Source organism: Aspergillus fischeri, genomic scaffold, assembly GCF_000149645.3.
Source record: "Aspergillus fischeri NRRL 181 1099437636264 genomic scaffold, whole genome shotgun sequence".
Lineage (NCBI taxonomy): Eukaryota > Fungi > Ascomycota > Eurotiomycetes > Eurotiales > Aspergillaceae > Aspergillus > Aspergillus fischeri.
In genome coordinates this window covers 5115670-5136892 of record NW_001509762.1, presented here as the reverse complement: position 1 = coordinate 5136892, position 21223 = coordinate 5115670, and the positions used below count along the sequence as shown (strand labels likewise).

At 51.8% G+C, this 21223-nt stretch overlaps 8 protein-coding genes across 8 annotated transcripts, besides 4 other annotated features; 4 read left to right on the top strand and 4 right to left on the bottom strand.

Moving 5' to 3' along the window:
• Positions 1–77: 77 nt before the first annotated feature.
• On the bottom strand, positions 78–707 carry NFIA_089480 (HHE domain protein; the record flags this gene model as incomplete). Its single annotated transcript, XM_001260887.1, has 2 exons — positions 78–422; positions 477–707. The coding sequence occupies 2 exons, from the start codon at positions 705–707 to the stop codon at positions 78–80; spliced, it is 576 nt and encodes a 191-aa protein (XP_001260888.1).
• A 2677-nt stretch (positions 708–3384) lies between these two features.
• Positions 3385–4080, top strand: NFIA_089470 (phosphoribulokinase/uridine kinase family protein; the record flags this gene model as incomplete). Its single annotated transcript, XM_001260886.1, has 1 exon — positions 3385–4080. One exon carries the CDS (start codon positions 3385–3387, stop codon positions 4078–4080), a length of 696 nt encoding a protein of 231 aa, XP_001260887.1.
• Positions 4081–4166: 86 nt separating this feature from the next.
• Positions 4167–4837, bottom strand: NFIA_089460 (GFA family protein; the record flags this gene model as incomplete). The annotated part of the gene is made up of 3 exons (XM_001260885.1): positions 4167–4198; positions 4248–4368; positions 4415–4837. The coding sequence occupies 3 exons, from the start codon at positions 4835–4837 to the stop codon at positions 4167–4169; spliced, it is 576 nt and encodes a 191-aa protein (XP_001260886.1).
• Positions 4838–5268: 431 nt separating this feature from the next.
• Positions 5269–6903, top strand: NFIA_089450 (translation initiation factor eIF-2B subunit family protein; the record flags this gene model as incomplete). The annotated part of the gene is made up of 2 exons (XM_001260884.1): positions 5269–5390; positions 5442–6903. The coding sequence occupies 2 exons, from the start codon at positions 5269–5271 to the stop codon at positions 6901–6903; spliced, it is 1584 nt and encodes a 527-aa protein (XP_001260885.1).
• Positions 6904–7124: 221 nt separating this feature from the next.
• On the bottom strand, positions 7125–10120 carry NFIA_089440 (putative kinesin family protein (KlpA); the record flags this gene model as incomplete). The annotated part of the gene is made up of 6 exons (XM_001260883.1): positions 7125–7301; positions 7357–8918; positions 8969–9100; positions 9515–9865; positions 9921–10044; positions 10103–10120. 6 exons carry the CDS (start codon positions 10118–10120, stop codon positions 7125–7127), a joined length of 2364 nt encoding a protein of 787 aa, XP_001260884.1.
• Positions 10121–10871: 751 nt separating this feature from the next.
• On the top strand, positions 10872–13158 carry NFIA_089430 (coronin; the record flags this gene model as incomplete). The annotated part of the gene is made up of 9 exons (XM_001260882.1): positions 10872–10905; positions 10960–10988; positions 11052–11111; positions 11175–11317; positions 11371–11419; positions 11478–11581; positions 11641–12102; positions 12160–12865; positions 12916–13158. The coding sequence occupies 9 exons, from the start codon at positions 10872–10874 to the stop codon at positions 13156–13158; spliced, it is 1830 nt and encodes a 609-aa protein (XP_001260883.1).
• Positions 13159–14144: 986 nt separating this feature from the next.
• Positions 14145–14226: a microsatellite.
• Positions 14145–14242: a microsatellite.
• Positions 14243–15277: 1035 nt separating this feature from the next.
• NFIA_089420 (uncharacterized protein) lies at positions 15278–18590 on the bottom strand (the record flags this gene model as incomplete). The annotated part of the gene is made up of 6 exons (XM_001260881.1): positions 15278–16379; positions 16442–17513; positions 17572–17857; positions 17914–18305; positions 18368–18477; positions 18547–18590. 6 exons carry the CDS (start codon positions 18588–18590, stop codon positions 15278–15280), a joined length of 3006 nt encoding a protein of 1001 aa, XP_001260882.1.
• Positions 15672–15858: a microsatellite.
• Positions 15775–15817: a microsatellite.
• A 2018-nt stretch (positions 18591–20608) lies between the features above and the next one.
• On the top strand, positions 20609–21177 carry nctA (negative cofactor 2 transcription regulator complex subunit BUR6; the record flags this gene model as incomplete). The annotated part of the gene is made up of 2 exons (XM_001260880.1): positions 20609–20846; positions 20915–21177. 2 exons carry the CDS (start codon positions 20609–20611, stop codon positions 21175–21177), a joined length of 501 nt encoding a protein of 166 aa, XP_001260881.1.
• Positions 21178–21223: the final 46 nt, after the last annotated feature.

Here is a 21223-nt window from a genome sequence, read left to right as displayed (position 1 = left end):
TGCGTTGGCTCACTCAATTTTGCAGGTTAAGCTGGAGGGAGTAGGTAACAAGCATGCATTCTAATTCTATTGTCTGTCTATTCAGACGACGGATTGGGATTAATCACATCATCAGGCCATTTACGGAACATATCCGCTAGATGGTCAATTGGTGCAGCCAGCAGCCCGACCACCGTCTCGAAAGGAGGTTTGTTCGGGGTGTTGGGATGCGACCGGGTGGGAACGAACATCTTCGTTCGGCCGAACGACTTGGACAGGCTCTCGCTCTCCTTGGGGGTGATTGCGTCCTCCAGCTTGACAAAGTCAATGGTTTCCTCTTCCTCGATGTGCTTCTCGAGGTCTGCCATCATCGACTTGAGGATCGGCATGAAGGATGCATCGGAGGGATGCATGTCCTGGAACTTTTGAAGCTTTTCTTTGATCTGCAGAGCAGTCAGTAACATGATCAAAGATCGACAAGTCAGATCATGCCGTACCGTCTGATGTTCCTCACGGTCCTTATCGGCCGTCTCAGCGCCGCCTGGGAGATATTTCTCGAGTGCAGGATAGACGACCAGCTCTTCGCCTATCGCATGGCGGGCGAGTTCCCAGGTGAACTTGTTCTGGAAGCGGATTTGCTCATCAGTATCTCTGGAGCTCACGATGATCTTGTAGTATTCTTCGAGCTCTCGGTGGTCCTTTTTGATTGCATCCATAAGGCGGGCCATGTTGATTGTTAAGAATTAACGATTGCTTCTAGTATAGCGACGCCGTCATGCATGTTGACAATTCTATTCAGGAATATATTGCATTAAAAGACTGTCGACGAAAATGCCTCTGTCGCGACCATGGGTTATAGAACAATGTAAACATCACGACACCAACACCTGAGCATCAAAGCGTAGTAAATCCATCGTCTGGTAGTCATATCCTCTTGACCCCGGTTCCCACCGCAAGACAGTGTTTGCTTGGCCCCTGGTCGAAATCACGATCATGGAATGTCGGTCATTGGGCAGGAAGCTGTGACGATACTAAAAGGTACTTATGACAGAGAGTCAGGGCCTTCGCGTACGATTGGAGGCATTGGAGAAGGGAAGAGTGGCGCTTTTGGGCCTTTGTCATACTTACACCGACAGGGAAAATCAGCGAACTGGACCCTGAGGCGTGATGCTTAGTTGTAATCCAGAACGATAACAAAAGGCGACAATCCTCGGACTGCCAGAGTCACAGAGCTCGGTGTGTATCTACTACTTACATTGGTTTAGAGACAGAGGGCTGACAGATCTGGGCACTTGTACACGGACCCGGACACCCCACCATCCCATCCATGGAAGGATTGACGACAATCCTGATGCGGACCGGTTATGGGGAACAACCTTGGCCAACCGGGGCTTTATCCGACATACCCCCAGAGTCTAGAATGGATTGATGACGGCTTGATGGGAGTCTTTCTCCGCTCACTCCTTTCAGTCTAGACTACCTAAGGCTAATAATACCTCACAAAATCAATCAAGTTACATCTTGGTCTTTGTTGCGCCCTGGAACGGAGCCATGACGATGTCTGCCTGACGTAATCCGGATGTATAACCCGCCTGTCATTCGGCGTTGAGTGCGATTTGTTGGCGGGCAAGAACCGGTGCCTGACAGAACACACACGCGCTCTAACTATTGCTGTGGGTAGTAATGCATCCAATATTCGTGTTGCTTTCCTATTGTTTGTGCGTTGGCATTCCGGACGGGGTGGGGGTCCGGTCCAAATTGTCCGTCCAGCCTTATTGGTATGGAGGTCTATGGAGTATGGACACCTACCAGGCAGGCACCGACTATATTTGGCTCTATTTCCCCGCGCCCTCTTGGGCTGGAAATTATTTCCAGATGATACTTCCTGTTCTTGACACTGGTGTTTTGATCGACACTGAGTTTCAAAGTCGTTCAAGTTGTGGTCTTGTGCTTTGTCCCTTGAGTAGAGCCCTCGCGTGACGGATCACATTCACTTCTCACCCTTTGTCACATTGGCGCATTTGCAGCTGCTGCCTGTGGATTGATTAGAAAAAGAGCCGATCTAAATATCTGAGCGCCGCTTATCATTCGCCATGGCGACTACATATGCATATGAAAGGTGAGTCGAGAATCCTCGAGCCCCATCCTCCTATTTCCCAGGATCTCAACTAACTGTTACATTCTGTCTCCCAGATTTCCTTTTCACGAACCCGGATCAGGACCAGACTCCCATTTCACAACGCCTGAGAGCTCTCTGGTCGGAAACTCTACAGCGTACAAATCACACCACAACGACAGTCTACGAAGGTCCAGCATGGGGAAATGCCTCTTACAATGGTTCTGGTCGACACTGATGATCGACGGCTCAAGCACACAGGATAGCCAGGCTAAGCCCTCGAATCTTCGACATGGCGAGCATCATGCCCAGGCTCGAGAGGGTAGCACATTCACTACACGAGGAACCTCTACGGCTGAGCACTCTCATGATGACACGGACGAGGAGAATCCCGCATGTAAAGCCTGTCGAACATGGGGAGTAGTTTGTGACAGGCAGCAGCCGCGATGCTCGCACTGTCTTGATCAACAGATTCTATGCTTCTATGTGGCACCGTTACGAAAGACGATGAAGAAATCGAGCCGATCTCGAGTATCACAACAAGGAACAGGAACAGCAACACCAATGCATTTGCAGCAGCAAAGTTGCTGCTGAATGGATGATACAACCAGGTCAACGAGTGAATTGACGATTTAGAGAATTACTCTCGTTTTATGCGTTGTGTGCCACGACGATCATTTTGAGGGCCCCAGTTTAGATAACGTTATCGCAAGGGTGTATCTCCTCCGCACAAGCGGGGGAATATACCTGGATCCTGGTACATGCATGCAGCGGCGATTGGACTTATCTCCAGATTTCCACGATTCTTTTCAAAAAGGGCGCAATCCATGTTCCTGAGCAAAATGGTGATCGGCATGATGACAGTTTCCGTTTACATGCGAGCCCGTTCTCATCTCCACTTCCACGGAGCAGCATGCCCCGAGACGATTTGCCACGGGCCCACGACACCCCTCAGACCATCAACTACATGAAGAAGTCTTTTGTCGCAGTCCGCCTCACATCTTGCATCAACTCGGATTGCTACCGAAGAGGAAAGGTCACTACATGTTGCTGTCGGAGCACTGTGAGCCGTCTCCGCTCTACAGGCTCAGATGCGGGGTGTCGAAAAAATGTACCTACATGGAAATGATATGAACTTCACTCTCAAACTCTGCAAGTGATTTGTAGCATGCTGTGAGTTATTCTGTGTAGCCTCGAGACGCACTCCAGGGTTACGCTGCGATCCTACCGCAGATACAAGGTAGGCTCTGCCATTTCCTCTAACTCTGCAGAAAACTAACCGGGCATAGATGGAAGCCGAATACACTCGCCTTGCAGAGACAATATGCCAGAAAGCCAATGCCCACAGCAAGAAGCGCTTCCTAGTGGCCATCGCCGGCATCCCGGGATCCGGCAAGACAACCACCGCAGCCGCGGTCGCCAGGCTTCTAAACACACCACCGTCGCCAAAACGCACTACTCTGCTCTCCATGGACGGGTTCCATCTGTCGCGGGCGACGCTGGACCTCTTACCCAATCGAGAAGAAGCATATATCCGCCGCGGGGCACCTTGGACCTTTGACGCGGCCCGCTTCGTCCAGTTCATCCGTCGGCTACGGGATTGGGCTGATTCGGCGCCCTGTGCCTCTGCGGAGACGATCTACGCACCCTCTTTTGATCACGAGGCTAAAGACCCCGTCGAAAATGGCATTGCTATCACCGATGACGCGGAGATCGTCATCATCGAGGGGAATTATTTGCTGCTCGACGAGCCTGAATGGCGGGAAGTGGCTGCCCTGGTCGACTACCGGGTGTTCGTCGAGAGTGACCTACAGGAAGCGCGAGAACGCGTCGCGCGACGGCATGTCCTTGCGGGTATTGAAAAGACGTTGGAGGATGGATTTCGGAGGGTGGACCGCAACGATTACTTGAATGCGGTTACCATTCGGGAGAAACTCATCGCTCCTGATTTGGTTGTTCACAGCGTGACGGAGCCAACTTGTTAATACTCATACAACGTTGATTTGATATAATACAAAAAACCCATATTGGATATAATACATCTGAACCTCAAGATACATTACATCGTGGTCTACTCCTTGATCTTCTGCTTATGAAACACATCTATAGCCATCAGCTATTGTCCTATCCGCAAAAGAACAGGACAACTTACTCGGAATCTCAGGCATCCAGCTGGCCCTCGAACTACAGAAAAACTCCCCCTTGGGCGGCAACGCCTCCGGATCATCTAGAGTCCCAACGCAGATATACCGCGCCTGGTCCTTGACCGCATCCTATGCTTCTTAGCCTTATCCACCGGCTTCAATACTGTCAACTCACCCCATATTCAAGAATGAAACTCCCACAATTATCGCAGAATTCCCGGTGCAGTAACGACCCGGACCCGTTATCGCCCACATGTTCCTTGGGTTTCCCAGCCGTCAGTCTAAATGCATCTTTGGGGATCTTGGCCGTTAGGCCGTAGTTTGTTCCGAACGCTTTCTGGAATTCCGTTAGCTTGCGGAGTACAGGGATGGTAGAGGCGAGACTGACTTTACAGTTCGAACAATGGCAGAGGGAGGTTCGTGCATCGTCCGGGGAGTCAAGCGATATTTCATATTTGATGTTGCGGCAGTAGCAGGATCCGGTGTATTGGGGCATGGTGCGTGATGTTGTAGTTGAGATGGCTCGGTGGGTTGTGCGAGTATACTTGGGGTTGGGAATCTGGGAGAGATGGCGAGTTATAAGGGAGAGGCGGTTCATGTGGTTGTTCTAGTTTTGAAGTCAATTGCTGATATTCGAAAGAAGATGATGCTATACAAAGTGGCTTGGGAGCTTCATATATATACTGGGTATGCTGACGTCACTGTAGTTGCGAGGGAGATAACTCAACAGTTTTCAGTGAATTATACACGTAAATAGAGCCATTTTATCTCTTTCTGGCTACTGGCCAATTGGCCATGTGTGGACGGTGATGTGATCATGACAAAACGCCTACACGCAAATGGCTGCCAACTACTCCACCCCCAGGCTCCTCTTGACATCAGCGTGTGACATTCCACATGGCGTTTCTAGAAAAGCACTGGTACTTTTCCAAGCTTTCAACACTTATCCCGGAGAGTAAACAAATCTACCTGTCGAGATCTTCGACGAGATTTGCGGGGTCGTCGAGATCAACCCCGCACGCTATCAAAATGGCAGACCTGAAGCAGAAAAGAGATGTCGTCTCGTCGCTCATCTTCAAGTTCCCAGATGAGGAGTCCTCCAAACCCAAAGTAGCTCTGTTTCGCCGCAGCGATAAAGTAAGAACGTATCCGTAAGCCCTACCCCTACCCTCTAGTTCATATACCTATTGACTGATTAACAGCCACCACCTCGCCCCCATCTCCGGTAACATCGACTCAACCGACAAAGACCCCCTCACAGCCGCCTGGCGCGAGCTCCACGAAGAGACCACTCTCACACCCACAAACCTAACCCTCTGGCGCGTCGGCAAACCATTCACTTTCAGCGACCCCACCCTCAACCGCGAATGGACCGTCCACCCCTTCGCCTTCAAACTCAAACCCGCAAGCCAGGGCGGCCAAGGCGAGGCAGCCATCCAGACAGAATGGGAGCACGAAAGCTGGGAATGGCACGATCCGGCCTCCATCGTCGACGACGAGGCCTTCGGCGGCGTGCCGCGTCTCCACGAGACGCTCCGCCGAGTCTTCCCCGAGTGCGAGATGGATGAGCGCGCGGGGGAGACCCTAGCGAGGGGACTGGAAAGGTTGCAGCAGGACCATAAGAGCGGGGCGCACGAGCTGACGGGTATCGCGCTGGCGATCTTCCGGGAGATCATCGCGCAGACGCACGAGATAGACGAGGGGTGGTGGAGGACGGTGCGCATGGCCGCGTGGCATCTAATCAAGAACGGCCGGGAGAGCATGGGCGCCGCGACGCTCAACGCGCTGCTCTCAATCCTCGCAACCCTAGACAAGATCGTGAATCAGCCGACAGGCGCAGAGCAGGATCAGAAACCAGACTGGATACTCTCCACCATCGACTCGCATCTCGCCAATCGGACAGCTAACACCACCCGCCTCAAAGACGCATTCACATCCTACATCCAAACCACGTTTCTGACGACAGAACCAAAACGAGGCAGAATCACCATGCTCACCTTATCCGCCAGCTCCACGACGCGAAACATCATCCTCGACGCCTTCGCCGCGCTAGACATCCCCACGCTCGAACTACGGATCCTCGAATCCAGACCGCTCTTCGAAGGCGCTACACTCGCCTCCTCCATCTACTCCCGCTTCCAGTCTCAGTTCGGCTCGACGGACAAGAAACTCGATATCAAGATTTACACGGATGCAGCGGCTGCGTTGGCCGCACAGGACATCGATATCGTCCTCCTCGGTGCGGACCGCATCTGTTCGTCCAAGGGCGTAAGTAACAAAACAGGGTCATTGCCTGTCGTGCTCAGCACGAAGCATGTCACGCCAAGCGCGAAGATCCTTGTTCTCAGTCAGCTGGAAAAGGTGGTTGGGGACGACGGGATACTGGAAGATAAAGTTGAAGATAACGACCCCGACGAGGTATTTAGTGCGTGGCGCAATGAGCGGGTCGAGGGTACACAGGTGCTCGAAGATAGTTTCAGTGGTTCCGAGACAAACAGGGACGAGCCGGCAACTATCCAAGTCAAAAATACCTATTTTGAATGGGTTCCGTTGACGTTGGTGGACGCCTTTGTGAGTGATGAAGGGGTTCTCGACGAGGCAACAATCAAAAACAAGTCACAGCAGCTAGGAAAGCTGGCATGCAAATACTTTGATGACTTATGATTCGACCATATTACCAAATCCACGTCGCCTATTGTCCATCAATCCAATAGATTCTTCACTATGTACATCAAATCCAGCACCAAAGCCACAAAGGACAGCGTCACAGAATGGTAGTATGTTCAAACAGTTCATGGCAAAGCAACTCCAAACACCGGCTGATCAAAGGCCTGCCTGGATCATAAAGGCTGCCTGGACGTAGAGCAAAAGCAAAAGAGGTATCATTAAATATCACGAACACGAGTCTGTCGCTTCGCCGTGCCAATGTGTGTGTTGTGCACCTTTGTAGCAAACTTGAGACTAGTCAATGTCTCTGCAAGGTGAGCTTGCAATGGGCTACACATCACAAACATGAGAGTCTTGGAGTTTCCACCCAGTGAAAATTGAAGCAAGTAAGTGAGCTATGAAACAGAGTCAGTAAGCTTGGACGTTGACAAGAGGCAAGAAGAAACAAACCTTGCTGTTGCGGTAGGGAATGTGTCCACCTTCCTTTCCTTGTCCGAGAGCTGCAATGACATCTCCGAGGCAGCTCAGACTGCGATTGATGTTCTGTGTCTCCTTCAGTCTCTCCCCGGTTGCCTGGCTGTGACTGAGCCGTTCACTACCGGCGAGATCCACTAAGTTCAGGGTTCCCTCGCTGCGTTCGCCGGTAATGCGGTTTTCACCGAGGAGCTTGAGAATGAAGACCGAGTGTGACCGAGAAGATCTTTCGTTGGCCTTGGTAGCCGCCACTGACCGATTGGCCGCAGCTCGTTTTAAAATAGATTCGACCATCTCGGGCGACTCCAGCCGAACAGTGGTGATGTCGGTGATCATCGTCTTACATCTCTGCATATCGTGGCGGATCTCGTGTTTCTTCTTGTCCAGCTCTTCCGCCTTGCCCAGAAGGTCGTTCAAGTTTTCGTTGTACACCTCCACGAAGTTGCCTTCCATGGTGTACCTCCAGCCCTTTTCTTCCAGGCTCTGAGCGGTCTGGTAGATCTGATGTACTGCCCTGGGAATCATGCCATCAAGGGAAGACATGGTGTATGTCTTCCCACTGCCTGTCTGGCCATAGCAGAAGATGCAGACATTGTACCCATCGAGGGCGCTCTGTACGAGTTGGCTGATTTCCTCGAACACCTCAGCATTCTGAGTCGAAGGCCCGAAAACGCGGTCAAAGGAGAAATTGTTGTTCTTCCGGGTAACGGTGCCGAGAGCACTTCTTTCTTCTGGACCCAGAAGACAAATCTCTTTGCACTCTTCCGACTGGTCCGGGTACTCAATTTGAGCGGTTTCCGCAACTTCGGACTCAAGAGACGGGCGCACTCGACAAAACACCCGAATGTTGCCTTTGAGCTCCTGCACCTGATTGTGCAACTTCCTTCTCAAAGTTTCCTCCTTCCTCAGTTTCTCCTTTGTCGCCTCAGTTTCAGCCAGAGCATCATTCATTTGCTGGTTGAGACGCTCAAAGGCCTGAGACTGCTCTTCCCGTCCAGATTCCAGGAATTCTATTCTTGCCTTCAATGCGCGAACCGAGGACTCGAGTGTAACACTGTTGCAGCTTGCCGTGTCTAGGTTCTGCCGCAAATCGTGATTTCCTTTTCGCTCACGCTCCAGGTCTTCTCGAACAGCCTGTAGATTTTGCTGGAGCTTGGCAATTTCCCTATCCTTTCGCTCTAGCTCGAGAAGAGAACGTTGCGTGTCGAGCTCAGTCTGCGAGGTGATTTGGTTGATCTCTTGGAATCGGAGGGCCTTTTCGTCGTTTATCTGCTGCTCGAATTGGCGCCTCAGTTCGCGGAGTTCGTCTTGGTGCTGGTTGTCTAGTGCCTGCAGCTGTTGCCTGCTCTCTTGTCTGACAGTTTCGATTTCGGCGCGTTGCTGGCGTTCTACATCGTCCATGGCAATCTCATGATCCCTTCTAGCGTCCTTCAGGGCTCGCTCGGCAGCATCTAGTCGGCCCTTTGTGGTCTCGAGTTCCACCCGTAATGAGAGGGTTGTGTCGGTCAGTTCCTTTCGTGTTGTTTCCAACTCGCTCACTGTAACAACTGTGAGCACACTTGCAGCTCGAGTGGGTACCCGTACTCACCTCTGCTTTTGTACAATTCAACGGTCTCTTTCAGACCGAAACTCTCTTGTCCGGCCTGGCTGACTCGTGAGACAAAGGCATTGAAAAACTCCTCCATTGTCTTTTCACGCGTAGCCTGATCCCATTCGGCGCCTGTAGAATAGTTAAACGTCTTGATCGAAGAATCTCTGTGCAGAAATGGTATGATAGGTGGTTTCTTTTTCCTGGGAGAATGTTTGGGGGGAGATGCAGGCTTCTCTAACGCCTGTCTCACGGGGGAAGATACGGGGATCTTTGAGGGAGGAGGTTTAATGGGTCCATCCTGCGCGGGGTGCAGGGATTTTGGGTCCAGCATGTCATGGGAGACGGGGTCCTTTGCCGACTCATCCAAAGCAGGACATGGAGATGCCTCGAGTTGGTCAATTCGCAAAGGGGGCTCTTGAATACCAAGGAGCTTCCGTTGCGAGTCAGACCAATCGCACGACATCTTCCTGTCTTTACTATGCGGCGTAATAGATGCAGGGTGGGAATAAATATCAAATAGGGAGAATAGGGACTGCCGCCTACCCTTTCTCTTTCCCAAAATGCTTGCAGTGAAATCCTCTTCTTCATGGGTATCCAATGACGTTGCGGGCCGAGTGATGGAGTGACCGTTCGGTTTTCGGGGACCAGCAAGCGATGTGTGCGGTCGTGGCGCATGCGAAGGAGGTCGTGATCCGGGTCCAACAGTGGAGGAGAAATTGGTTCTGGTAGTCCGTGAAGCAGTCGAGGCCGATCGGGTCAGAGTTGATGATGCATAGGAATTAGTTCTAGTATGAACTCGTCCCATACTCGTGCCTGGACGTGACGGAGGAATGCTTCCTGTTCCAGATCGGCTGGGCTCGGGGGCCTGTGTAGCGCTTCTAGCGCGGGTGGTATCTGTTACCGTAAGAATGTGAAGTCGCTCTGTCAGATGCTATTGTGGTTCACATACGCGATAGACCCGACGTTTTACTCGCAATTGTGCCAGGTTGGGGCAGACCAGAGCGAGAATTGGTCATCCCCGATGTCATGCCGGCCATGGGGATGCGCGATTTAGTGGTCGGCTTTGGTTGCGCCTGCTATTCAAAAGGTATAAGACTTTTTGATACAATCGACTGCATTGGCGGAACTTACCATATGCTCGTTCTCCATTGTCAATTGCGTATGGAATTTCCACTGTAGACTGTTGGAAAGACCGGTCTATGACATCCGGATGGAAAGAGTGTGCAGAAGAAATGAGTGTCTCAGAGCTGCAGAGAAGACAGAGAGTCAACAGTGTATCAACTGGCTCTGCAACATGTCAGGAGGTGGAGCAGCGAAGGGAGGAGGATAAATGGACTGCGAGTCGGAACTAAGGTAGTAGTCTTCTGTTTAGGTGAGCTGAACAGTTTGCGATGATCGAATGTGTTTTGGTTTCTGGAGTGACGGAAAGCGGTAAACAAACTCGGCTGACTCAGCAATTGTCCAGCGGGGGGTGCACTAGTCCTCTTTGAGACAAGGCGCATCAGGTCCTCTTGTTCTTTCATTCGGCATCCTTCACGATAATAGAGAATGCAAATCGTTGTAAATGAGCCTTTGACTTGTCCATTTTACTTCGTACTTTGACCCGCGTCTTCTTTACAATAGTCTTACGAATACGAATCTTTTTACGAGTTTACAGCAATTCGTTGGTGCTCCTTTTCTTACCTCCTCCCCACTGCGCAGCGGGCACCCACTTCTCTCCCTTGTCTGGACTAACTACTAACGGCGGCTGGACTCTTGCGCGCAGACCGACAGCTTTCCCCGTCCCTCCCCAGTGATACAGTTACATACTCGGTCTCCCTTTTTCTCCGTCAACTGCATATTGTGCCTTTGATTGCATTATTTCTTCTTTCGTTGTGTTGTTCTCCTATAAGCCGGTGCCATGTCTGGTCGCTTTGTTCGTTCATCCAAGTACAGTGAGCTTGACCGATCCCTTCCCCTCAGGCTGCCCGCAATCTGACAGGTATTAGGACACGTCTTCGGACGACCAACGAGAAAGGTATTTACACTGAGAAACCCCTGATTAATTACACGTTCTGGCAACGACTCATTCAATGCGCAGGATCAATGCTATGATAACCTTCGCATCTCGAAAAATGCTTGGGATACCAACCTTGTCAAGGTCCGCCTCCGCCGGCATCCCGATTACCTTCCCCCCCTGAAGACAGTCTAACCCCCAAGCTAGGTCAACCCTCGTTACCTCTCCGTGAATTGGGAAGCTGGTGGTGGTGGTGCATTTGCTGTCATTCCTCTTGAAGAACGAGGCAAGCTACCCGAGAGAATACCTTTGTTCAGGGGTCATACCGCAGTCGTTCTGGACACCGACTGGTGAGCACCTGTCGCCTACTGTTAATTTCGCCAGGAGAACCAACACATCCCAGGAACCCCTTCAATGATGATTTGATTGCCTCTGGTTCCGACGACGGCAAGGTGAGTTGATCATAGTTCTATGCCTCCGGTGGACTAACTCATATGGGCTCTGTTCTAGGTCTTGCTTTGGCGAGTTCCCGAAGGCTTCACTCTCCGGCCGGACGTCGAACCTGACGAAGTACAAGACATTGCGCCCGTTGGCAAGCTGAGCGGTCACCCAAAGTTGGTCTCTCCGGCCCCCTCGCATTTTTGTCTCTTGCCGGTCCTAATTTCTGTCGCAGGAAGATTGGGCACGTGCTCTTCAACCCCGCCGCAGAAAACATCCTCGCGACCGCCTCTGGCGACTTCACTGTTAAGATTTGGGATATCGAAGCCGGTGCCTCCAAATTGACGTTGAACTTGGGAGATATTGTCCAGTCTCAAGCGTGGAGCGCTAATGGTTCCCTGCTGGTCACCACCTCTCGAGACAAGAAGCTGCGGATCTGGGATGTTCGCCAGGAGCGACCCGCTCACGAAACCCAGGGACACTCGGGTGCAAAGAACAGTCGTGTTGTATGGCTGGGCGAGCGCGATCGCATTGCGACAACCGGTTTCTCCAAGATGAGCGATCGCCAGCTGGCGCTTTGGGATATTCGTGCCCCTCGCGAACCCATCAACGGCTTCAAGACTCTCGACTCGATCTCTGGTGTGTGCATGCCGTTCTGGGACGATGGCACCCAGTGTCTGTACCTGGCTGGTAGAGGGTGAGTTGTGGTTCTTCACGATGTTCAGTTGACATGGTCTGTACTGATCACCACTAGCGACGGCAACATTCGCTACTTCGAATTGGAAAATGACAAGTTCGAGTTCCTTGCCGAATACAAGTCCGCCGATCCCCAGCGTGGTATTGCTTTCATGCCCAAGCGAGGTGTGAATCCCCACGAGAACGAGGTCACCCGCGCCTTCAAGACTGTCAACGACAGCTACATCGAACCGGTCTCCTTCATCGTCCCTCGCCGGTCAGAAAACTTCCAAGACGATATCTACCCACCTACTATCGGTCTGAAGCCCGCTATGGGCCCTTCGGAATGGTTCGCTGGAAAGGAAGCCATCCCGCCCAAGATTTCCATGGCCAGCGTTTACGAAGGCGAGGGTCTGAAGGAGGTCACAGGTGTGCAAGAGCAGCCTACTCCTACTACGACTGCTCCTGAACCCAAGGCTGAACCTGAACCCAAGCCCGCCGAACCTGTCGCTGCAAAGAAGGTCGCTGAACCCGTACCGACGCCCACACCCGTTATCAAGCCGGAGGTGTCCATGAAGGAGCAAGGTGCTTCTATGGCCGCCATGGTGAACAAGTTTGCCGATAAAGAAGATGATGCCGAGCCAGTGGATGATGATTCCAGCTTTGAGGAAATCTCCAAGCCAACTGAGCGGGCTGCTCGTTCCGCGGATAACGCGTCGCCCTCGATTAAGACCAGCCCATGGCAACAGAAGGAAGAGGCCAAGTCGCAGGCCAGTCCTGCTCCGGTAAGCTTGTTTCCTCTAAATCCTCCGCAGCCAAGAACTAATCAAAACAGGCCTCTCCCGTCGTCCCCGAACGAAGCACCCCTACTGTGTCCACTCCTACCACCACAACGCCCCCTCCATCTGCAGGCTCGACTCTTCAGACCGGCGCCGCTGTTGCCGCCGACGCCGTCCAGCGCGAGGTCTCAGCCATCAAGGACCTGCTCGCAGAGCAAACCAAGATCATTGCATCCCAGGCGGAGCAAATGCAGAACCTGACTGCGGAGATCGAGTCTCTCAAGGCCAAGCTGGGCTAGCCAATTTCTGTTCCGTGTAGCCTCTGCCATGTAGTGTATTCTAACTTGTGTGTCTCGGCGACGTTTCGCAACCTAAAAGAATCCGTCCTCTTCGTTTGTCCATAACCATAGTCGGTGTCTTATATTCTCGGGGGCTTATAGCATGTTGCAATGTCAATACCACTTCATATCGAGTTTACTCCTTTTCTTTTGAACCACTAGATCTAAAAGAGCCATGCGGGGTGGTCTCCGAGGTTGTATGGCCATATGATAGTCACGCTAAGTCGTAACGTCTTGACGAATTCACTATTCGAGCATACTCAATCAGATTCCTGATAAGTCTTATCCATATATCAAAGCTGGTCATTTTGCATTGGACAAGATAGTCTAGGGACCTTTTGCACCGCCAAGCCTGCATTAGAAGAGCCATTAAGTCCATTCTGCGGGCTGAACTGGGCCCTCCTGCTAATGAAATGGTGCGGGTCTTCCAAAGTTCAGAGACCTTTTGCACTCAAAGTTGGAAAGCAGTAGAAGTCAATCAGAATGGGTATACTGTGTAGTTCCCTGCATATGGTATAGCGTAGTGGATATCTGAAGCTATTCAGACGTGTCTCATAATGTTGATGTAGTGATTTTGTATGCTAGTATACGCGTCCTAAAAGCATCGAGATGAGTCAAGAGAGTCATACGGATTGTTCGATTAAGCGGGTGAACCCTTACCTGCCGCCTGATTCATCTTCTCAAATACCTTGGACTGCTTCACCCGCCCTGACAGGGCCCCTGAGGGCCCCTATACCGCCGGCTCCATGGCCGCAGAATCAGAACCCAAAAACGAATCCTAATCAGACTAGTAATCAGCCACTTAGTCGCCTGGGGACCGCGGTGCCTAGGAATTTAGCGAGCAGTCAACCAACATCGCATAATCAACTAGTCTAGGAACCTCCCACAGCCAAATCACCAAGCCTAATGATCTAGACTAGGGACCTCTCGCAGCCGAATCAACAACTCTCACTCATTCACCTAACTCTGCCTCGCTCATTTACTTCACTCTGTCTCACTTATTCACCTCTTACTTACTCTCTCATTCACCTCCCTCTGTCTCTCTTCTACTATCTTCCATATCTCTAGAATATAAAAGCCCCTTCTCTCCCCCCTTTCCTCTTCTCTTCTTCTTCCCCCTTTCTCTTAAAGATAAACTCAACAAGACGTATGCGGCGCCAGAGCGAATGGTCAGAAGCCTGGAGAACCGACCGCCGCAGGCAGGAGAAGAGGGAGGAGCGCGCTGCTTCTGGTCTTGCTAGTGATGAACTCAAACAGACACTGAATAAGCGGATTGAGTTTCTGGATGGTGTCAAAAGGCGAGCTGAGGAGAGGAAAGCTGTATAGCGGCGCAGCAATCTAGTCAACCTAGTCTGGGTGACCAAGCTCGAGAGTTGCCCTGCCAGCGAATGGCGAAGCGAAGGTGTGAGGCCGAAGAAGATCAGTCCGGTGAAGCTAGTACTGAAAGTGAGACTTCTGAGACTTCAGGGGTGTCTCAGAGGCGCAGAAAGAAGCTTCGCAGGATGCGGGAGCAGGAGAGAGAGGCAGAACTCTACAAGACAGCTATTGCTAATGCTTTGAATGCTTTTTGGAACATTCTTTAGTAACTCTCTCAGCAAAAGCTTGTGTGGGCCGATTCGCGAGGTGGAGAAGAAGATATCATCTCTGAAAGAGTTACGTAGGCAGATGAATGACTTGAGAACACTGATGAAGGAGCAGACGAGCCGTATTCTACAGCTTCTCCAAGAGATGAAAGAGGCAGATCTGGTTAGAAAAATTAGCAAGGTTGAGTGTTGAGTGGCGAGCGATGGGCTCGCTTAGCAATTCATGGACTATCACTTTCTTTTTTGACAACTGTGCTCCCAACATAAGGTATAAGGATATCACTTCTAATTTGGGTTACTGCTATGTCATCTTAGAATCACTATCAGCGTCTGATGGAGCTTCCATTTAGTACTATTCAATGTATATGTACATGTAGATTGGATGGGTACTGTGCGACGCAAGTAGAATATGAAACACCGTGAAGCGCTTCATAGATTGCCTGGCATGCGCACTTTATCGAGCAAGTAGCGAGGAGGGAATCTCGAGTGTCTTGGGATCACGCCCATCGGCTAGCCTCTCGCTCTCGTTCCACACGCGCAGCATGCGCCGAATCTGGCTCCTCGTCTTCATATTTGTAGCTGAGCCGACGGCCTCCGGCCAGGATGCGCTCCTGCCGGTTATTCCGCCTGCGACTGGATTTACTCTCTGCGTTCATTGCTTCCCGCCGCTGCTGCTCCTTGAGCATTCGTTCGCGGTTACGGGCCTCACGCTCCAGCGTATGGGGATCCTTCTCGGGCTCGGAGGTCTTGGCTGGCGCTTTATCTCTGGCGCTGTCTTTGTCTCTGTCGCCGCCATCCTCGCGGTCTCGCTTAATACGTCGGGAATGGTGGCGAGAAGAATAGTCACTGTCAGCAGGGGACTGAGTTCGGTCGCGCCGAGAGCGTTTCCGATCCCTGTCCCGCTCGCGGTCTCGGTCCCGGTGGCGATCGCGGTCTTTTTCGCGTTCACGATATCGATCGCGATCCCGGTCGCGGTCTCTTTCTCTTTCTCTGTCACGATCGCGATCACGATCTCTATCACGATCACGGTCACGATCCCGCCGTCTGGAGTCTCTGTCTCTGTCTCGGTCCCTCTCTCGGTCACGTTCTTCTTCGCGGCGACTGGAGCGGTCCTTCCGTGAGACAGACGCTCTGCTCTCCGAGCGGGAGGCAGGCTCCTCTAGGATCCGCGGAAGACGATCGACGTCATGCGAATCTCCGTTGCGGCTCCGACTCCGGCTTCGGCTGCGACTCCGGCGACGGGGTCGATGGGACCGACGTGCATTTCTGCCCTCCCGTTCCCTGTCCCGTCGGTGAGATGATCGTTTAGAATCAACAGACGGAGAACGAGAGCGGCGGTCATCCTCGGCCGTGGAGTGCTCGTCGTATTTGTCTTCTCGACGGGGTCTTCTGGGCGCATCACGCCTACGTCCGCGATCGTCGGCGTCCTTATCCACCGTTGGTGAGCGCTGACGGACGGAGCGGCGGCCATCCACATCGGACGGACCGGGAGATCGCGATCGACTCTTCGGTCTAGAGGGAGACTTGGCTCTTGATCTTGATCTCGATTTCGATCTGGTCCGTGTCCGTGCATCTTCATGGGGCGTTGTTGGGGTTGCACTACATCAATATGTCAGGTTACAATACAGACTGACGAGCCGCTGTACGACTGTACGACTTACCTCTGTTCGCTTCTTAGTGACGCACCTGAAGGTCGTCCCTGAGCAAAGTAGTTCCGTTGTCTTAGAACACTGGTGTTAGGGAGACCCTCACGCATTGCTCTGGGAGCGGCAGGGGCTCCTTCGACCCCCTGACCCCGCGGTTCCTGCTGCATGTTTGGGCCGCCCATAAAAGGGGCGCCCCCAAACCCACCTCCGCGGCCACCTGGAAATTGTCCGCGCATATAGCCTCGTCCATAGCCCATTCCCATGTGGCCAGGCATGCCCATCGAAGCATTGGGCATCGTTTGATAATGGTTGGACTGATCGAGACTGTCGATAGTAGGGATCCCTCGCAATTGGGTTTCCTCTTCCCCAGTATTTCCATTGGCAGTGGGTCTATCTGCAGATATAGCCTCTGCTGCAGTATCCCCAGAAGCTTCCTGAGAAGAAGCTGCCTCGTTTGACGGCGTCTGGTCAGGTTTAACTTGTCCATCGCCGGATGCAGTCTGGGCCTCGTCGGACCGCCTTTCCGTGGCGCTGGGATCGTCCTGCGATATTCCAGTTCCAGCGGGGCCACCTTCCTGCGACTGGCCTGTCGTGTCTTGATCAAAGTCAAAAGAATTAGGGGTTTGGAACGCTGCGTAGTTAGCATTAGGGGGGTAATTAGCCTGCATATGCCCGGCAAAGCCGCCACGACCACGACCGCCAGGAACAAACCCACGGCCGCGGCCTCGGAAATTGCCTCTTCCATAACCGGGGCCATAGTACCCGTTCTGAAAATCTTGGCTAGGGAACTGTTGTTGCTGCATTTGAGCATGAACTCCGTTGGGTTGAGACATATTATATCCGCCAAATCCAGAAGGACCCTCATACTGTGGGCCCATACCATTTGCGAAAGCATTTGGATTGAATTTATCTTGGCCTCCATTCCACATATTGTTTTGAGAGCCGTCCCATCCCCCATACATCCCTTGACTAGCGTCGAAATTCATTCCCATATTCATGCCACTGTTCATGCCATTCATGTTCATCCCGTAGCCTCCAAGCATACCCTGATTCGCGGCCATTGGGTCCATTCCCATACCAGACATTGCTGGAGTCATCATGTCAGTGCCTGAATGTTTTTGAGAGACAGATGAGGAGGAACCTACCCATTGGGTTGGGGAAGTTGAACATGCCGTTAGCCATGAACTGGGCCATGGGATTGAAATCGCCGCTGGCGTTGTTCCAAGCCATATTTGGAAAGGCGCTGGGTCCCATGTTGAATCCCATGGCGTTGGGGAACATTGGTGTCGGGCCTTGTCCCTGTGGCATCCCTTCATCCGCGGGTTGGGGGAGCTGGGGCTCTTCCGTCGCAAGTCCTTCGGTAGGTTTGTTTTCCTCTGTAGCCTCATCTGCCTGACCTGCCTCGGCCGGGCCATTTTCTGCTTGCTTGCTCTGTTTCAACGAATTAGCCATCTCCACATACATCGAAGTAACCATCAACAACGTACTTCAATAGAAGGCATGGGTACTGCTGCTTGGTTTATATCTGTCACGTTCTCAGCAACGGTGTCCGACGGCTCTGCACCGGTCACAACAGCAGATGATTCGTCCCTTGCGACATCACTACTGTGGAGTTTGCCCTCCGGTATCTCCGCCACCGTGTTGCTTGCAGGGGCTTCGGACACGGCTGGTGTCTCCGACTGAGCCGGAGTCACATCTGCAGGCGTCACTCCATTCGAGATCGCAGGCGTAGCAGATTGTCGCTCCTTTTCGCGTTTCTTTTCTTCCGTGCGAAGAAAGGCTTTGAGGGTCGTTCGTAGAGCTTTGTTTGGCTTGCATAGGTCGGAGGAGATGGGAGTATGTGCGCACACGGGGCAGGTTTCGGGAAGCGATATCTGGCCTACAGGTCGGACGGTCAATAGATGTAAGGGCTAAGGTCGTTCGGGACTAGCAGGTGCGTACAGTTCTCACATATGGCCTGATCGCAGCAGGGCAAGCGGAACGCATTAACGGCAAGTTTGTTGCAGATAGCGCATCTCAGCTTGAATGGAATTTCATCCTGAGTGAGGGAGCTGATGGGACAATCGGCATTAGATCACGAACATAGCCTATAGACTTCGGTTACCACAGCATGCACTCACCTTGCGATGTCCATCAAGCCCGCAGGCTGGTCCGTCACAGCCATTGAGAGTGTTCAGAGCCAGTCGATGGTAGTAATGAACGTGAAGAATCGCGCAGCACCTGGGCTTACGACCGGCAAACAGAGGCCAAAATGGCAATATCAAAGATCACGCCTGAGTCCACCATCAAGATGAGGTAGTATCCATCTCAACGGCTCCGGGAGCCAATATAGAGCGTTGCCTTGTAGAGCAGTCTATCTGTTGACCAAATTTGGTTGGAGGTGAACCTGAGGTGGTTGGTATGGAGAAACAAAAGTCCGGTCATCTTTTGTATTAATATTTTTTTCCCGCATCCCGATTAATTCTATGTGTCCCACTTCGACTCCCCACCCAGACTTTTGTAGAGACTTATCTGCATCTGCCATACGGAATAGGGAATAGAGATCATACAACATGTCAATATTGAACAATAACATGAACTATCTATGCATATCAACTGGTTGCAAGCTACTACTGCGCTAGCCTTGTCGTCTAGCTGGCTTCAATTCCCATTATGACTCAAAAAGGCTATAGAAGGTAGAAACATCGTTGGGTAAGGCTGTTTGCCCGCCAGGCTACCAGAGCAACAGCACCAACGACGCGCCATCAGATTAGATCAAGTAATTTTCGCCTTCATCGACACGGAGGCACGTTCGGGCAAGATCAGCGGCGATACCACTTGGTTTCTGCTCGCTAAAACTCGCCTTTCCTGCGTCTTGGGAGCTCTTTTATCATCATCGGCAGTCGTGGTACATGTTGTTAGCAAGATCGAAAGGAATCTTTGTTGTTTTGAAAACATGCACATGCGACTACATTGGGACATGGAGGAGCAGGAAAAACATCAAAGGAAGCAAAAACCATGGAATCCTCCTATAAGGCTGTTGTTGGATTAGTAGTTGCATCATCGACAGTAACTCAAAGGACAAAATCACGGGCTGAAACCAAGCCCAGCATAGAAGGCCCAATCAACGCGCTGTCCGTCCGAGACGCCTTTATGGGCGAAGTGGCGATGAGAGGCTTGTTCAAGTAATCGAGGATAATCAGAATGAATACAGAATAGACCATAAAGCAGTCAGCCACCAGAAATGAAATCAGGACAAAAACAACAAAGTAAATGCATGAAGATCAGGGGGAGGGTTGATGCAGAAAGAAATATTCGAGAAGCCTTGGTACAGTGAGTTACGAATTGGTTTAGGCTGTCGATGATGGCTGGGGAACAGGATCACAGTGGATGCACAAATCACAAAAAAGAGAAAAAAAAAAACCTAAGGCATTCCACAATTTTAGCGCCAGAGTGGAAGGCGGGCGCAGGGTTAAAAAGGGCAGCTGCTGCCCCGGAAGAAAGAAACCCGGCCTGTTCTTCTGATACCTGTTATCGACACGCGCTTTTCCACCCTTTGGCACACGCACCCCCAGGACTTCTTTCCCTCTATCTGTCGGTACTTGGTGCTGAAGAAGCTCGGGCCATCCGTGGCGCGCCATCTAAACATTTATTATTATTTATTATCATCCTTAGTATTTGGGTGCCCGTCGCGACTGTCATTCTATCACCCCCAATCCCAAGCCATTGAGGTCTTGTAAGGGACGCGGTGATATTCACTTTGCAATTGCTTGACGTCCTTTTTGTGATGTATCTACTCGAGTCCCGTTATATGTCCTCATACATATACGTGAAGTCAACTTAAGACGGTCCACGGAAACAAGGTACTACTCCATACTGCAACTATACGCCCCAAACTCAACCACGGCAGTGTCCACATACACAAAGGGAAATAGCCATTGCTAAAGCATCTTCCTAGCAATGACAGATCAGGATAGCACCTACAGACCCCGTTCACCCGATCTTTCCACCTTCCAGTCCTCTATTCCTCCCGCCGTTAACTCCCCCATCTATCCTCTCGCGAGTCCTCTGGCACACCGGGCTTCCTACGACTCCTCACCTTTCTTTACCCCGCAATATCAGCAACCACCGGCCCCGCTTGGTCGGGTCCCTCAGCAGTACATACCACCATTCATAGACCCGAACTCTCCTCTTTCACCAGACATGGCTCGTCGATCCTCCCGTCTGGCACGCGCGACCGAGGTCGTGCCCATGCCAGAGGTCGCATACGCGCAGCCAGTACTCTCGGAAGAGCCGCAGCAGCTCCCACCGCCGCCGCCGCAACCCAACCCGGTGGCTAGCATTGAGGTGAAGACAAAGTTTCCTGTCGCGCGTATCAAGCGTATCATGCAAGCAGACGAGGATGTCGGAAAGGTGGCACAGGTCACTCCTATTGCTGTCTGTACGTGTATCCCGCTTCATTTCGTCCCTGCGTCTCTCGAACTTGTACTGACTGCTATCGTCTTATAGCGAAAGCCTTAGAACTCTTCATGATCTCTCTGGTCACCAAGGCGGCCAAAGAAGCTAGAGATCGCAACTCCAAACGCGTGACCGCGTCGCATCTGAAACAAGCGGTCGTCAAGGATGAAGTTCTGGATTTTCTGGCCGACATAATTGCCAAGGTTCCCGACCAACCTGCCGGTGGAAGGAAGCATGATGACGATGGCAGCGACCAGAACGAGCAACCAAAACGAAAGCGAGGCGGGCGGCGGCCCAAGGATGATAGTGATTAAGGCTTGTCTTCAATTTTGGGACATGATCTTCTTTCATTTCCTCTTT